Source organism: Lemur catta, chromosome 19, assembly GCF_020740605.2.
Source record: "Lemur catta isolate mLemCat1 chromosome 19, mLemCat1.pri, whole genome shotgun sequence".
NCBI lineage: Eukaryota > Metazoa > Chordata > Mammalia > Primates > Lemuridae > Lemur > Lemur catta.
Genome location: NC_059146.1, coordinates 33,997,582 through 34,012,928, shown reverse-complemented (window position 1 = coordinate 34,012,928; position 15,347 = coordinate 33,997,582). Strand labels below are relative to the sequence as shown.

The window sequence follows — 15,347 nt, the reverse complement described above, 5'->3', positions numbered from 1 at the left end:
CCTGAATAGATTAGTGTTACAGCTTAAAGATTCATTTTGGCCAGGCGCAGTGGCTCACGCCTGTAATCCTAGCACTCTGGGAGGCCGAGGCGGGTGGATCGCTCAAGGTCAGGAGTTCGAGACCAGCCTGAGCAAGAGCAAGACCCCGTCTCTACTAAAAAAATAGAAAGAAATTATCTGGCCAACTAAAATATATATAGAAAAAAATTAGCCGGGCATGGTGGCACATGCCTGTAGTCCCAGCTACCCAGGAGGCTGAAGCAGGAGGATCGCAGAAGCCCAGGGGTTTGAGGTTGCTGTGAGCTAGGCTGACGCCATGGCACTCACTCTAGCCCGGGCAACAAAGCGAGACTCTGTCTCAAAAAAAATTAAAAAAAAAAAGATTCATTTTGATAGGTTTCAATGTCTTAGGGATGTTTTTTATGTTCTTCAAATAATCACAGACTCATAGGATCGGTTGCAGTTTTTCTAGGATCTTCCTACCAGTAGGCAACATCCTATGAGAATCCTCTTCATGTAACATCTGAGAAGTCTCAGTTTGTTACAGTTTTCCAAATTTATTCACACCCCTCTTTGTCAGTGGTTTTGGCCTGAGTGTTTATGTCTTAGAAAAAATGTCATACCTTCCTCCAAGTAATTATTACCAGGTTTTTCTCATAAGTCTTATTTTCTAATCTTGTGACTTCCCTTTTCACCCTCTTTAAATAGATATTTATTTTCATGGGATTTGCACTCTGCAGAGTATTGTGGATTAATATGTTCTATTCCAATATGTTTCTGGGACTTTCTCTTCATTGTCACATACTGTTTGCTTTAAGCTGACCTAGTAAGCATAGCCTTCATAATGTCTGATTTAATCTAAGGATTACAGTAGTTCTTCTGGTTCATTTCATATCTGCTTCATTCAGTTTTGTAGCCTTGTACGTTTATGGTCAGAGTTAGGGCTTGTTTTCTCAGAGTCCTTATCCTATGCGTTTCAGATTTTACCTAAATTTTAAGAAACACACTCACAAGTAGCAGTGATGAATTTCTTACAGAGCAAGAATGCATTGTTGCACAACTTCTAGACTTTGCACAAGAGCACAAAAGGTTTATCATGTATTTTAATGTGCCTGTTATGTAATATAATAGATTTTACACAGTGGCAATACCTGTTCCTTGGCTTTTTATGTGGCCATTCCAGTCCTTCACTGTCCCCATCCATGCGTCTGGGCAGTATAGCTTCATAGAGGCCTGGCTCGGGGGAGATAATCCTGGGATTGAACCTGAGCTCTCACACTTACGGGATTTGTGACCTTGAACAAACTGTTTCACCTCTCTGTGCTCGGTTCTGTCATTTATAGAATGAGGATGTTGAAGGTTGTGAGGATTAAATGCAATACCGTGTAAGGTACTAGCACATAATAAACAGCCAGTAAAGGGTAGCTGTCTAATAGATACTGGGCCCGGCTTTTATTCTCATCCCTTCTCAATGATTCATTGTCTAACAAAAAAAGGAGAGAAAGGGAAGGCTGTTGACCTCTCATCATTTGAGAAACGAAGACTAATTCTGTTCCTGGGTAGGCAGGCACAGCCTATCTTACAAGAGAGATGCTGTGCCCCCTGCTGTCACTGCTGAGGTCCCCATGCCATGTCTGGCTGCTTTAAAGGCAGTGTCTTGGGGAGCATCCATGCTCTAGAAAGGTCCCAGGTGTGGACTGTACACTTCTTATACCCCACCGGTGACAGTGGGAGCGTCAAGCTAAGCCTCCTTTCCCATATGAAACTGGGGAGAATACTGCCTCATAAGGCTTTTTGAAGAGTAATGAGATTATGTTACCTGATGTAGTGAAGAGGCTGGCTCCCTTTTTTTGTTCATGAAGTCACGAGGTCATCCCAGAAACTCTGTCCTTACTACAGAATGGAGAGCTGTTTTCCATTCCTGTGTAAGGACAGGGAAAAATTAAAATGGCCTCATCCCATCCCAATTTCTATCAAATGCAGTTAACTTTGTTTTTATTCTGTGTAAAACATACTCCAATTATAGTTATACCTGCTATTTATTTATTTAATTTTATTTTGTGAGGAGGGAGAGAGTCTCCTCCTTTCGCCCCAGCTACAGTGCAGGGGCGTCAGCCTAGCTCACTGCAACCTCAAACTCCTGGGCTCAAGCTGTCTTCCTGCGTCAGCCTCCCAAGAAGCCGGGACTACAGGTGTGTGCCAACACACTAGGCTAATTTTTTCTATTAGTAGAGATGGGGTCTCACTGTTGCTCAGGCTGGTCTCAAACTCCTGGCCTCAAGCCATCCTCACGCCTCACAAAGTGCTAGGATTACAGGCATGAGCCACAACGCCAGGCCTATACCTTCTATTTATAAAATTGACCCGAAAGTTTTACTGAAAGGTTTGATTCAAAGTTTTTCAATATTAGATTGTCTGCAGTTTAGTTTAATACTGCAGTACTAGAATTCCCCTGATTTACATCCCCCAATACCACTGTTGTGGAGAACAAGATGGGAGAACAAAACATTTTTCTGAGGTTACCAGGTTTCTAACCATATGACATTGAACTCATTTTCCCTTAGAAACACAATTGTCTTTGGTACTTAGGTTCTGAAACTCCAGTATGGCAGGGGGAGCAACAGGATGTAGAGGAGAGCACGTGGGCTTTGCACTACATACAGTACTCAGCACACTGCCTGGCACATGGTAGGTGCTCAGTAAATGTTGACTGATAGTTAACTGCATACCTCAGGTTTTCTCTTATATAAAATGGCTCTTATTCTGTAAGTTTATTGTATAAGCTTAATTTATTATTGAAAATAAATGTATAGTGTTATTACTATGCTTTTTTCTTCCTTAAGTGGAAGAGCTGCAACTTCAAATATTTAAGTTGAATTTTTTTAATACTCAGTCCAATTTTAATACCCAGTCCAAAAATACCCAATTTTTCCCTAAATGTTTCAAAATATACTTTAAGAATGAGTTGTTCACATCAGGAACCAAACGAAGTCCAAACACTGCATTTGATTAATAAGTCTCCTAAGTCTCTCCCTCTCCATCCCTCTCTCCCCCCCTCCCCCCGACCCTCTAAATTTTTTAAATTGACTTTGTAATTGAAGTTAGCATACATCCTAAAAATTACATAAATCATAAAGGTACAGCTTGATGAATGATCGCAAATTAAAATGTTTTATGCTTGCAACATAAAAAAAACACCTTTATAGGCCTTCCAGTCATTGACTCTCCCTCCTTTCTGGTAACCACTATCTTGAATTCTAACATTATTAACATTATTAATTAGTTTTGCCTGGTTTTGAACCTAGTAGAAATGGAATCATATGGTAAATATTCTTTTTTATGTCTAGGTTTTTTCACTCAACATCACTCTGTGTGGTGTGTGTGTATAATTCAGTGTAGCACTAATACATTTCACTGCTATATAATGTTTCATTGTAAGACTATACCACAGTTTTTTCTTTCTACTTATTGATAGATACTTGGGTTATTGCCCAGTTTTTCTCCTCATTATGGATAATGTCATTCTGAACATTCTTTCACATGTTTTTTGGGTGCATATATGAAATTAGTCCATTTCTATTGAGTTTATAGCAAGGAGTGGAATTTCTTGGTAAGTGGGCATGCATATATGTTCAGCCTCAGTAGATATTGTCAGCAGATTTCCAAACGGGCTGTACCAGTTCATATCCTTACCATCACTTTGTATTGTCAGTCTTTAATCTTTATCATTCCAGTAGGTGTATTGTGGTTTTAGTTTGCATTTCCCTGATAATTTATGAAGTTGAGCATCTTTTCATTTGTTTATAGGCTATTTCCCATTTCTTTATTGGATGGATTGTCTGCCTTTTTCTTACTGACTTTTTAGGAGTTGTATATATTCTTAATATAAGTCATTTGTTATATATATTGCAGATACCTTCTTTTTTTTTTATTTAATTTTTTTTTTTTTTTTGAAACCGAGTCTCACTCTGTTGCCTGGGCTAGAGTGCCGTGGCTTCAGCCTAATTCACAGCAACCTCAGACTCCTGGGCTCAAGTGGTCCTTCTGCCTTAGCCTCCCAAGTAGCTGGGACAACAGGCATGCACCACCACTCCTGGCTAATTTTTTCTATTTTTAGTAGAGATGGGATCCCACTCTTGTTCAGGCTGGTCTCCAACTCCTGAGCTCAAGCCATCCTCCCAGCTTGGCCTCCCAGAGTGCTAGGACTACAGGCGTGAGCCACCAGCCCGGCAGGTATCTTCTTAACTATGGCTTGCCTTTCTACCCTCTCAGTGATGTCTTTTGATAAACAGAAATTTCTAGTTTTAATGGACTCAAGTCTATTAATCTTTTTCTTTGTGTTTTGGGCTTTTTTGTCTTTAATTTTTTTTTTTCTTAAATAGTCTGGTGAACAAGGTAGATGACAATACAGAAATAAAAATGTGTGTGATTCTCAGGGATGGTACATCAACTGGGCTGAAAGTACTGTGTGCCTATGTATTAATAAGCCCAATTTTCTAGTATTGCACAAAAACTAAAAGAGAAATCTCAAAAAATTCCAGAAAGATTTTGAGCCGTGGGAATGACAGTTTGAATAGGAATGGCAGGTTGCCTCTCAGTATGGTCAGTCATGATATGATCTTTGAATAAATGTATTGGAAATAATAGCTAACATTTTTTAGAAGACTTTGTGGGCCAGGCAATGTACTAAGTGCTCAATGTATGTCAGCTCACTTAATCCTCACAACAGCCCAGTACTTAGGAATAATTACTACTCCTATTTTGTAGATATGGAAACAGAGGCTAGGATAAGTTACATAACTTTCCTCAGGTCCCACAAGTGGCAGAGCCAGGGCTTGAACTCTGGCTCTTAATGACCATGCTGTCCTACCTGTCTGTGCTATGCCAGGGAGATCTCTTCATGAAGTGTACTGCTGCTGTGTGCCAGACCACCCCTACCTGGTGTGAAACATCATCTGTTCCATTATGCTCAGGGATTCTGTAGGTCAGGAATTTGGAAAGGGCACACAGAGATGGCTTGTCTCTGTCCCATGCAGTCTTGGGTCTCAGCAGGGAAGACTCGAAGGCAGGAGGCAACTCAAGACAGTTGGGTGTTATGGGCATCTGAAGGCTCCCTCACCACAGGACGCTGGCTGATGCTGGCTGTTGGTTGGGCCTCAGCCTGGAACACATACATGTGATTTCTCCTCCTGGACTTTGCAGAGATGCTAGTCCTAAAAAGAACCTTCTCAGACAGGAAGTAGGCAAAAGCTGTATTGCCTTTTATGACCTAGCCTTGGAAGTCACATGCCATCACTTTCCACTACAGTTACAGACTTAAGTTTACTCTTTTAATCTGTGGGCATATTGACTTTTTAGTCAATGGTATTGGCTTGGGGAAAAACTCAAGTCTTTGAAAAACATGAATTTGTTTTAAGGAAAACACTTTAGCAGATAATTTAATTTGGAGGGAAAACATACGTTTTATTTTGAAGGGATGAATTTGTTTTTCACAGTGGCATGTAAAGACTTCTCAGGTTCATCACAAAATTGGTGTTGAAAGCTGTTTTTCTGGGCCTTCTTTATTTATTTGCATGCATAAAAAATGAATTGAATGTGGTAAGACAATCCCTACTGCATATTTTCTATTGAAATCCTGGCATGTATGTTTTAACCACACTCGAGTCACCCCAAATCTTGTAAGACATCCAGTGTCTGCTCTCTCCTACCTCAGAGGCAGTGTCCTAATTGAATCCGACCTGTTATGGTGTTCATGTATTTCCTCATGTCACAGGTGTGACTTTGCCTTGATAGACTTGAATAATTGAAGTACCAAATGCCTCCATCATCAGGAGCACCAGGCAGTTCCACTAAAGGAGCAAAACAAAATTGTGGCAGATGTTATGATAAATATGCCCATGCTGCTGCTATTCTTTTGTCAATGCAGTTTTGTTTTGGCTTAGATTTTTTTTGCTGAGTGGATGGGGTGGGGTAGGAAGAAGCAATTTATCCTAAATGGAAATGTGGACATTACTGGTCTGTTGGTGAGGTAACCGGTTAGAAATGATTTGTTAGACATAGCCTCTGTTTTAAAATGTTACTTTCTTCTTTTTCATACATTTTATTCTGTATATTTGAGGTTTATAACAATACAGGATACATATAGATGGTAAAATGGTTACTATATTGAAGCAAATTCACTTGTCATCTTCCATACTTATTTTTGTGACAAGAACAGCTAGATCTACTTATTTAACAAAAATCTCTAATACCATAAAATTTTAACTATAGTCCTCATGTTGTACATTAGATCTGCAGTCCCCAACCCCCAGCATCACCGCCTGAGCTCCGCCTCTGCCTGGGGCCCCACCCCCCACCTCCCCCACCTGCTTTTTGTGGAAAAATTGTCTTCCATAAAACCGGTCCCTGGTGCCAAAAAGGTTGGGGACTGTTGCATTAGATTTCTAGACAGGTTCATCCTACATATCTGCTACATTGTATCCTTTGGCCTACCTCTCCCCATTTCTTCCTCCTCTCCTCCACCCCAGTAACCACTATTTTATTCTCTATCTCTGTATTTTTTACTTTTCCGTTTTTGGATTCCACATATAAGTGAGATCATGCAGTATTTGTCTTTTGGTGTCTTGTTTATTTCACATAGCATAATGTCCAGCAGGTCCATCCATGTGATAATAAATTGCAGGATCTCCTTTTATAAGGCTGAATAATATTCCATTGTATTTTTACGCCACAACTTCTTTATCTGTCCATCAGTGGACACTCAACGTTGTTTCCGTATCTCAGCTGTTGTGCATAATGCTGCAATAAACATGGAGTGCAGGTAGCTATACAAAGTGGTGATTTCTTCTCCTTTGTTATATACCCAGAAGAGGGATTGCTGGGTCATGTGGTAGTTCTAATTTTAATTTCTTTATGAACCTCCATAGTATCTTCCATGGCTGTACCAATCTACATTCCCACCAACAGTGTGCTAGGATTTCCTGCCCCCGCACCCTTGCCAACACTTGTTATCTGCTTTTTTCTTTTTCTTTTTTTTTCCCCTCCTCTACTCTGAAGGAACTGTTATCTTTTTGATAATAGCCATCCTAATGGGTGTCAGGTGATAATTTCATAGTGGTTTAATTTGTACTTCCCTGATGATGTTGACCACCTTTTCATACACATCTTGGCCATTTTTATGTCGTCTTTGGAGAAATACCTGTTCAGATCCTTTGTTCATTTTTTAATCAGGTTATTTGTTTTTCTGGCATTGAGTTGTAAGAGTTCTTTATAAATTTTGGATGTTAACTCCCTATGCTGTTTGCAAATATTACTTCCCTGTCCCTAGGTTGCCTTTTCATTTTGTTGATTGCTTTCTCTGCAGTACAGAAGGTTTTTAGTTTGTTGTAGTCCCGTTTATTTATTTTTGCTTTTGTAGCCTGAGCTGTTGGTGTCATATTCAAAAAATCACTGCCAACACCAATGTCAAGGAGATTTTCCCCTAAATTCTCTTCTAGGAGTTTTATGGTTTCTGGTTTTACATTTAGGAACTTTATCCATTGGAGTTGCTTTTTGTGTTTGGTATAAGACACAGGTCCAGTTTCATTCTTCTGCATGTGGACATCCAGTATTCAAGGCACCATTTGTTGGAGAGACTGTTCTTTCGTCATTGTGTCCTCTTGGTGCCCTTGTCAAAAATTAGCCAACGGTATGTGTTTAGATTTATTTGTGGGTTCTCTGTCCTGTTGCATTGGTGTGTGTTTCTGTTTTTATGCCAATAGCTTACTATCCAAACATGTTTTCTATCATTTCTTCTTTCTCTGAGTACTACATGTACAGATCAAAAGCCTTAAGAAGGGGTGTGTCCCACAGTCTAGGAATGTTCTTAACTCGGGAAGAGGAAGAGGAGGAAATCAAGGTGGGGCACACGATCTCAAAGGAATGTTGGTGATGTTCTGTGTCCTAACTATGAATGCTCATTTTTTCTTTATTATTCTTGAAGGTTCTTGGGGGAAAATGAACTTGATCCTAAAGGGTAATCAGTAATGCATTTATATTGATGTATAAGGTATTTATTATATTAATGGCATTGTTTATAATCTCAAAACAATCAAAAATATCCTCGATTTATACTACTTAGCAGAGTGGTTTATATTATACTTTTCATAGGATAGAACATTATACCCCGTTGAAAATGCATAATTCTTAACTTTAGAAAATACTCATGGAACATTGTCAAAAATAAGATTAAAAATCTATAGAATGATTCTGCTTTTGCCTCAGGTCTACATGTGTACATTAAAAAAGAACAGGAAGTTACGCAAGTAGTTTTTTAGTTTTTGTCTTTGTACTTGCCTGTATATTCCATTTTTGTACAAGAAATATAGATTATATAATCAGGAAGAGTTTTAAATAAAGACAGCATTTGCTGACCAGTTGAGTGGAACAAAAATAGGCTCAGCAATTTAAACTAACCATCATAAGCAGGGGGCTCTCATTTCAGACAACCTAGTGGACTGGATAACCTGAACAACTCTCCAAATGATGACTAATATGCTGGATGAATATCTTAAATGTTTTACTTCTGCAGTTTCTGTCAGGAAAATTGAGAAACTGCAGAGGTAAAAATCAAAATAAAAGCAGGTACCCTGTAAGGTAAATGAGCTATACCTGTTAACTTGGGTGGATCTTTTTTTGTTTTCTTTTTAATTATCCCCAAGTCTGTGACATGGATCTCAAGAACACTGAACTAAAGATACACAAGCAAGTCACAGAAGAACACATAAAGTGTGATTCTATTTATATACTCAAAAACATGCAAACAAACAGTTGTTTAGTGATACACAGAAGTAAAACTAAGGAAAAGCAAGCAAATCATACAAAAACAAATTTCAGACAGGTGTGCTTCTTTTCGGGGAGGAAAGGGTATGAGATCTTGGAGGAACACTCAAAGAGCTCTTAAGGTAGTGGTGATGTTCTTCTTTAGCAGATGTAGTTTACAGTGTTTATTATTTTTTTTAATTGCATATCTATGGGAGAAGTAATGGTGAGAAAATGGAATTAAGTATGTAGATTTTGTAAGTAATTCAGTTTCTTATTTGTTGTTTTGAATGGTGAGTAGAAAAAATAAAAACTGTTTTTTCCCTACTCTCACCTCACAATAATCAACATAGAAGACTTCTGTGACCAACCAAGCAATTGATTCTGCAGCTGACACCAACTGGGTATCCTCCAGAACACTGTGTATACTAGTTTATTATAAGGGATGTTACAAAGGATACAGATGATGAGATAATGTACAGGATGAGGTATGGAGGATGAGGTGGGAGCTTCCATGCCCTCTCTGGGCACAACACCCTCCAGGAACCTCCCTATGTTCAACTATCTGAAAGCTCTCCAGACCTGTCCTTTTGGGCTTTGTGGAGGCTTCATTACTACGTGGGCATGATTGATCAAACCACTGGCCATTGGTGATCAACTTAACCTTCATTCTTCTCCCCTCCTTGGAAGTTGGAGGGTGGGGCTGGCAGTTCTAACTGTCTAATCCTGCTTGGATGCTTCCTGTGACCAGCCCTCATCCTGAAGCTACGTTAAGGGCAGCCTGCCCTCAGTCAACTCATTAGCATACAAAAAGACATTAATTTGGAAATTTTAAGGATTTTAGGAGTTGTATGCAAGTATGGGCTTTTCCATTTCTTCTGGTCATTTATTCTGTACCTCACTAGTACTTTTAAAGTTTTCTTCATGCATATTATTATGTACATTTCTTGTTTTGCATGTGTGTATATGCATACACATATATATGTGTATATATGTATGCAAGTAGTCCTCAGTTTGTACAATAGCATGGGGCTGTAAAAACGACCAGTGACTGTGCACTTTGGAACCATGCAAAGTGATCTTAATAATAAATTACAATTGTTCCATGAACTTTAAATTTTTATCTTAAAACATTAAAACCTCCCTTACTGTCAGTTATATAGGGAAATGAAAACTAGGAAAAGTAATATTTATTTAGAACACTATGTTTCTGAGTCAGTTTTCTGTTGCTATAAAAGAATGCCTAAGATTGGGTAATTTATAAAGAAAAGACTTTTTTTAGCTCACAGTTCTGCAGGATAAGTTCAAGACGTGGCCCTGGCTTTTGATGAGGGCTTTTATGCTTTGTCACAACAAGGCAGAGAAGGTGAAAAAGGAAGAGGACACATACAGAGAAGAAAAAAACTGAGGGGCATCCTGGCTTTATAACAACCCACTCTCTAGGGAACTGATCCACGCCCATGAGAACCAGTCCAGTCTCAGAAGAGCGAGAGCTCATTACCGGGAGAACAGCACCAAGCCAAATACTTCCCACTAGGCCCCACCCCCGACATTGGGGATCAAATTTCAGCCTGAGTTTTGATGGTGATAAACCATATCCAAACCATACCACTGTGTCTTAGTCTGTTCAGGCTGCTATAGCAAAATATCTTAGACTAGGTAATTCAGAAACAATGTAAATTTATTGCCCACAGTTCTGGAGACTAGGAAGTCCAAGAAAGAGGTACCAGCTGATCTGGTGTCTGCCCAGGGTTTGCACTCTACTTCAAACATGGTGTCCTGTTGCAGCAGCGTCCTCACACAGTGGCAGAGGTGCTCCCTCAGTCCTCTTTTATGAGGGCACAATTTCGTTCACAGGGGCTCCACCCTCCAGACCTAGTCACCTTCCAAAAGTCCCACCTCTTAATACCATCGCCTTGGGAGTTAGCTTTCAACATATAGATTTCAGGGGGCACCCACATACATTCAGATCATAGCACACTGTAAGTAAATACATAGAAACTTTGAGAGTTAAAGTTCTTTTTAATCTCTTTGTAAGAAACTTGTCGAGTGTTTTGAACAGTGCCTGCCTTCTCATTGTGCCCCTCATGATGTGCAGTGAGCATCTTTTCTATGCTTTGGCAGATTGTCCGTTCTAAGCATGGGTTGGCGTTCAATATTTTATCCTTTGCTCTTTCAGTATCGTGAAACATTTCCAAGAGTTCCTTTAATGTGGAATTTTTTGCCAGCATGACTCCCTTTGGGAACCACAGGCCTCATCTGTGTCATTAGATGCACCTTCACCAAGATCCTCTGGCTTCACATACAGTTTCTTCAGTGGCAATAGTGGCAGCATTCCTGTGGTCAGCTGTTCGTTCTGTAACTTACTTACATTTGTGTCTAAATGTGCTTCCAGCATTATCACTTTTTGGTTTTTTGCCACACTTCTGTTTTTTTGGCCAGTTCTCCTCTTTTGATTATCCATTTTTATAACATGTCATGTGGGTTTATCCCTAGGAGACAAGGAGGTAACACAACTACCTGCTTTGCTGTATGTGCGTGAACTGAATGGAAGCACAGTGACCCATCACAAACAGACTTTGAAAGCAGTGACATCACTGGTCATGGTCACGATGCTTCTCTGTTCACACAGTGGACCGAAGAGCTGCCAGTGAAGTTTCTGCTCTGTGATTACTCACGGTTAGCATACCTATGCCAGTTAGTAACTGAAATTTGAACAGTTAAATGACTGGTGACATTTAACGAAGCCATGGTAACAAATTCATGCGTATCCATGCAAAGTGAGGGCTCTCCACACGCAAACACTCATAGGCTTATTCCTGGGTATTTTTTCCATTGCTGTTATAAATTGTTTTTTCCTTCTTCCTAGCATTTTATATTGTTTTTATATAGGAAAGTTGTTGATCTGTGTGGAATGTTAGCTTTATGCCCTAATTGAGTTGTCTTTTTATAACGGTTTTTACTTTTCTTTTGGATCGTTAACTTATGTAACTATATAATCTACAAATAATTTCTCCCTCTTTCCTTTATATTTTTACCTCTTCTTTCTTTCTCTTGTCTAATTGTACTGACTAGTACCTCCATAACACTAAACAATGGGATAGTAAACATTGTTATTTTGTTCTTGGGCTTAATGGAAATGCTTCTAGTGTTTCCTCATTAAGCTTTATATATGAAGTTTGGAGTTGGGATAGATATATTTTATCATGTTGAAGAATTACCTATCTACCATATTGTGTAGAGAAGTTTTATTAAGAATATATATATTGGTATAGAAGAAAGAGTGTACGTTGTGTTTGGTGTATTTATTGGGTTTAGTTGTCGTCAGCCTGATCTAAGTGCCTCCGAGTGTGGCGGTGGGAAATACATGGCTGCACCCATGGAGCATATTTGTTTTTAAAAACAAAAAAAAAGGAAGAATTTTTAAAAATCTGACCTTGAATCCAGTGAAACCTCTAGATCAGTGATTCTCAACCAGAGGTGTTCCCCCACCCTAGGACATTTGGCAGTGTCTGGAGACATTATTGTTTGTCACAACTGTGAGAGAGACTGGTACTAGTACTGAGTGGGCAGAGGCCAAGGATGCTGCTAGACAAACTAAAATGCCCAAAACAGCCCCTACAATAAAGCATTATCTAGCCCAAAATGTCAAGTGCTGAGGTGGAGAAACCCTTTTCTAGATCTCACTACCAGTTACAAGAAATGTGAGGGAGATAGAAACATAATGAACTACATCATTAGAAGTCTACAAGCCAGATGACCTGGTATCGTCAACATATAAATGTATGATTAAAAGAGACTTAAGTATATACCAGCCAAATACAATACATAGATCTTGTTTGGATCCTAATTTGAAAATTACATTTCTAAAAAAAAAAATCAGGGACATTTAAGTTGGGAGAATACATGAAACAAGATTGGTAAAATTCCGATAATTATTGACACTGGGTGATACAGATTCATTATACTTTTATTTATAATTTTGTCTTTGTTTAATGATTTTCATAAGTTTTTCAATAGATATTGAATTTTTTAGATCATCTCAGCAACTTTTCTGATCCTTTCAATGGTAAATCATAATAATAAATTTCCTAATGTTGAACTGTCTGTATTCCTAAAATAAGCATCCCCTAAAAGAAAGCATATTCTGGTGTACAAAATAGTTTGTTCTCAATGATTTTAACCAAAAGCCTTAGGTACATAAAATTCTTACACAAAAATGATTGTCAACTTTTAGAATTGCATTAATTAATTCGTTTTTGCTTTCTTAAGAAATAGAGTGATATAATGTATTAGTTTTATAATTTTTCGTGTGTGTGGTTAAATCATTTAAAGATTTTTTATATTACTATATTAGAAATCTTTCCAAATATTGTAAAGCTAAAATAATCTGAGATGTTTGTCTTGATTCTTACAAGTCCCTTACGATATAAAATACCTCCTTTCGTTGACTGATTCTAGGACATCCATCCTAGGACTTCTCTGAAACGGATATGCCTCTCAGAATCAGTGGCATCCTGGACTCAGTGAAATATGATATGTCTAATAAGGCTTCAGAAGAAGAAATTTAATAAGTGTTACAGAATCATTATAATATTTTAAATCATACTAGGGGACCGTTCTGATTTTACTCCTCCCTACCTGTCTTTCAGATGCTCTTTATGTGGGTATGTATGCAGCCATCCTCCTTCTCTGAAGTCTCACATGTGGAAGCATGCGAGTGACCAAAATTATAACTATGAACAAGTAAACAAGGCTATTAACGATGCAATTTCACAGAGTGGCAGGTATTTGATCCTATCCCTTCCCTTTATTGCTATATGAACATTAAAGCTAGGATTAAATCTACTAGTCCTACATAATATCCCACTCAAAGTTTGGTGTGTTTTGTTTTGTTTTGTTTTGAAGAGTTCTAGGGAAATCACCTGGAAAGACTTTATTAAACAGCAGTGAAGAGAAAGCTGATCCTATCACTGGAAGTTCAGAAAATTTGGTGTCATCTTCAGAACTGATTTCCCAGGCTCCCAGTGAAGTTGTATGTCCCAACGACAATGAGAAACTGAGCCCTACAAATAATACCTCATATAGTTTAGACAAAATCTCCAGTCTGGCCCCTGCTGGCATGGAGTATTGCGTTTTACTCTTCTGTTGTTGTATCTGTGGTTTTGAATCAACCAGTAAAGAAAATCTCTTGGAGCACATGAAAGAGCATGAGGGTGAAATTGTAAACATCATCCTAAACAAGGACCACAATACAACGCTGAACACGAATTAATGGAATAATTACTCAAAGAGGAAAACAGAAGAGGATTCCTTTAAACCACAGTTTCACCTTTGCGCTGTCAAATAATAGACACAGAAGAAATAGTTAGTGTGATGTTTGAGAAATGACATGTGACTCTGGACCCAAACTCGTAATCTAATAAAAGGAATTCCAAATGGATGAGCATTAATGATATTTAAATATTTTGAGTAAGGGGAAGTGGGTTGAGGAGGAAGCAAAGATGTAATCCTGTATTAACTCTCTGTCACCTCTTCTTAGTGTTGAGTGTATTTATTAATAAAAGCTTATTATAGTATGGAAATGCAAGCAAAAGAGTAAAGAAAGGGCTTTTCAGGATCTATTCTAAAGCTTGTTATAAAAGTGTCAAAGTCGTAAGCAGAACTTAATTTTCTTCTCATTTTGACAAGCCAGCTCTAGAATGACAGGCCTCCTGTGAGAAATGGGAGGCAGCTCTTGTTTTTTTGGTTTGTTGGGTTTGGGTTTGGATTTGGTTTTGGTGTCACCAACAGAGTCAACAAGGAAACAGATAATTAGAGGGCTTTGAACTTATATCCCTAAATTAGTAGGAATTAATGATATACTCAATCTAAGATATGTTGCTTTACTCCTTAGAAAAGAAGAAAGACCTCTAAATTCAAATCTGGACCGTAAGCAGGCATTTAAAAAGTAAATTATTGTCTTAAATTTACAGTGAATTTCTTGTGCTCAGAGGAGGAAATAGGTGAATTCCCATCAGACTCAAACCAAATCTCAAGTTCATAGAAATGGTAACTGGTTGAGCTCAGCGCACTTCTCAGAGGTTCTTTTCAGAGTGTTTGTCAGGACATGGCACACTTTCTGCATAGTTACACGGGCCTTCTGCTCCTCTCGGCTAAATGACACCACGCTCATTGTGTGAAAGTGTCTGTTAAAACAGCAAAGTATGAAAATTTGCATTTGGTCATCAGGCCTTGAAAATAGTTTGAACTATTTCCAAAAATCACTTGGGGGATGAGGAGTGAAACTCAGAAGCTCCTTAAAAAGAGTACTGCTACTGAGATTTTCCTTCCTGGAGTTTTTTGATGTAGTTATATTCAGCAGAAGAGGAATAACCAAATGTGACTGAAATATAGTAAAAAATTCAGGTTGTTTATAAAAATCTTAATAACAGCATTTGGCAAGTCTGTAGGACTTCCATCTAGGAAATTCCATTTTGTTAGAGTGCGACAGCACATAGGGCAAACCAACTACAAGTGCTTTTGCATTAAAACTTGCCACCAAATAG

The 15,347-nt window shown here is 38.5% G+C and overlaps 1 protein-coding gene across 3 annotated transcripts in view; it reads left to right on the top strand.

Annotated features, from left to right (window-relative positions):
* The window catches only part of ZNF507 (zinc finger protein 507), a 30,643-nt gene extending 16,401 nt beyond the window's left edge, over positions 1-14,242 (top strand). For all 3 annotated transcript variants that reach the window (XM_045531918.1, XM_045531919.1, XM_045531920.1), the window contains 2 exons: positions 13,452-13,586; positions 13,708-14,242. In XM_045531918.1, the coding sequence (XP_045387874.1) occupies positions 13,452-13,586; positions 13,708-14,074 (502 nt within the window). In that variant the 3' untranslated portion in view covers positions 14,075-14,242. The remainder of the gene's footprint in view (positions 1-13,451; positions 13,587-13,707) is intronic.
* The last annotated feature ends 1,105 nt before the right edge of the window (positions 14,243-15,347 follow it).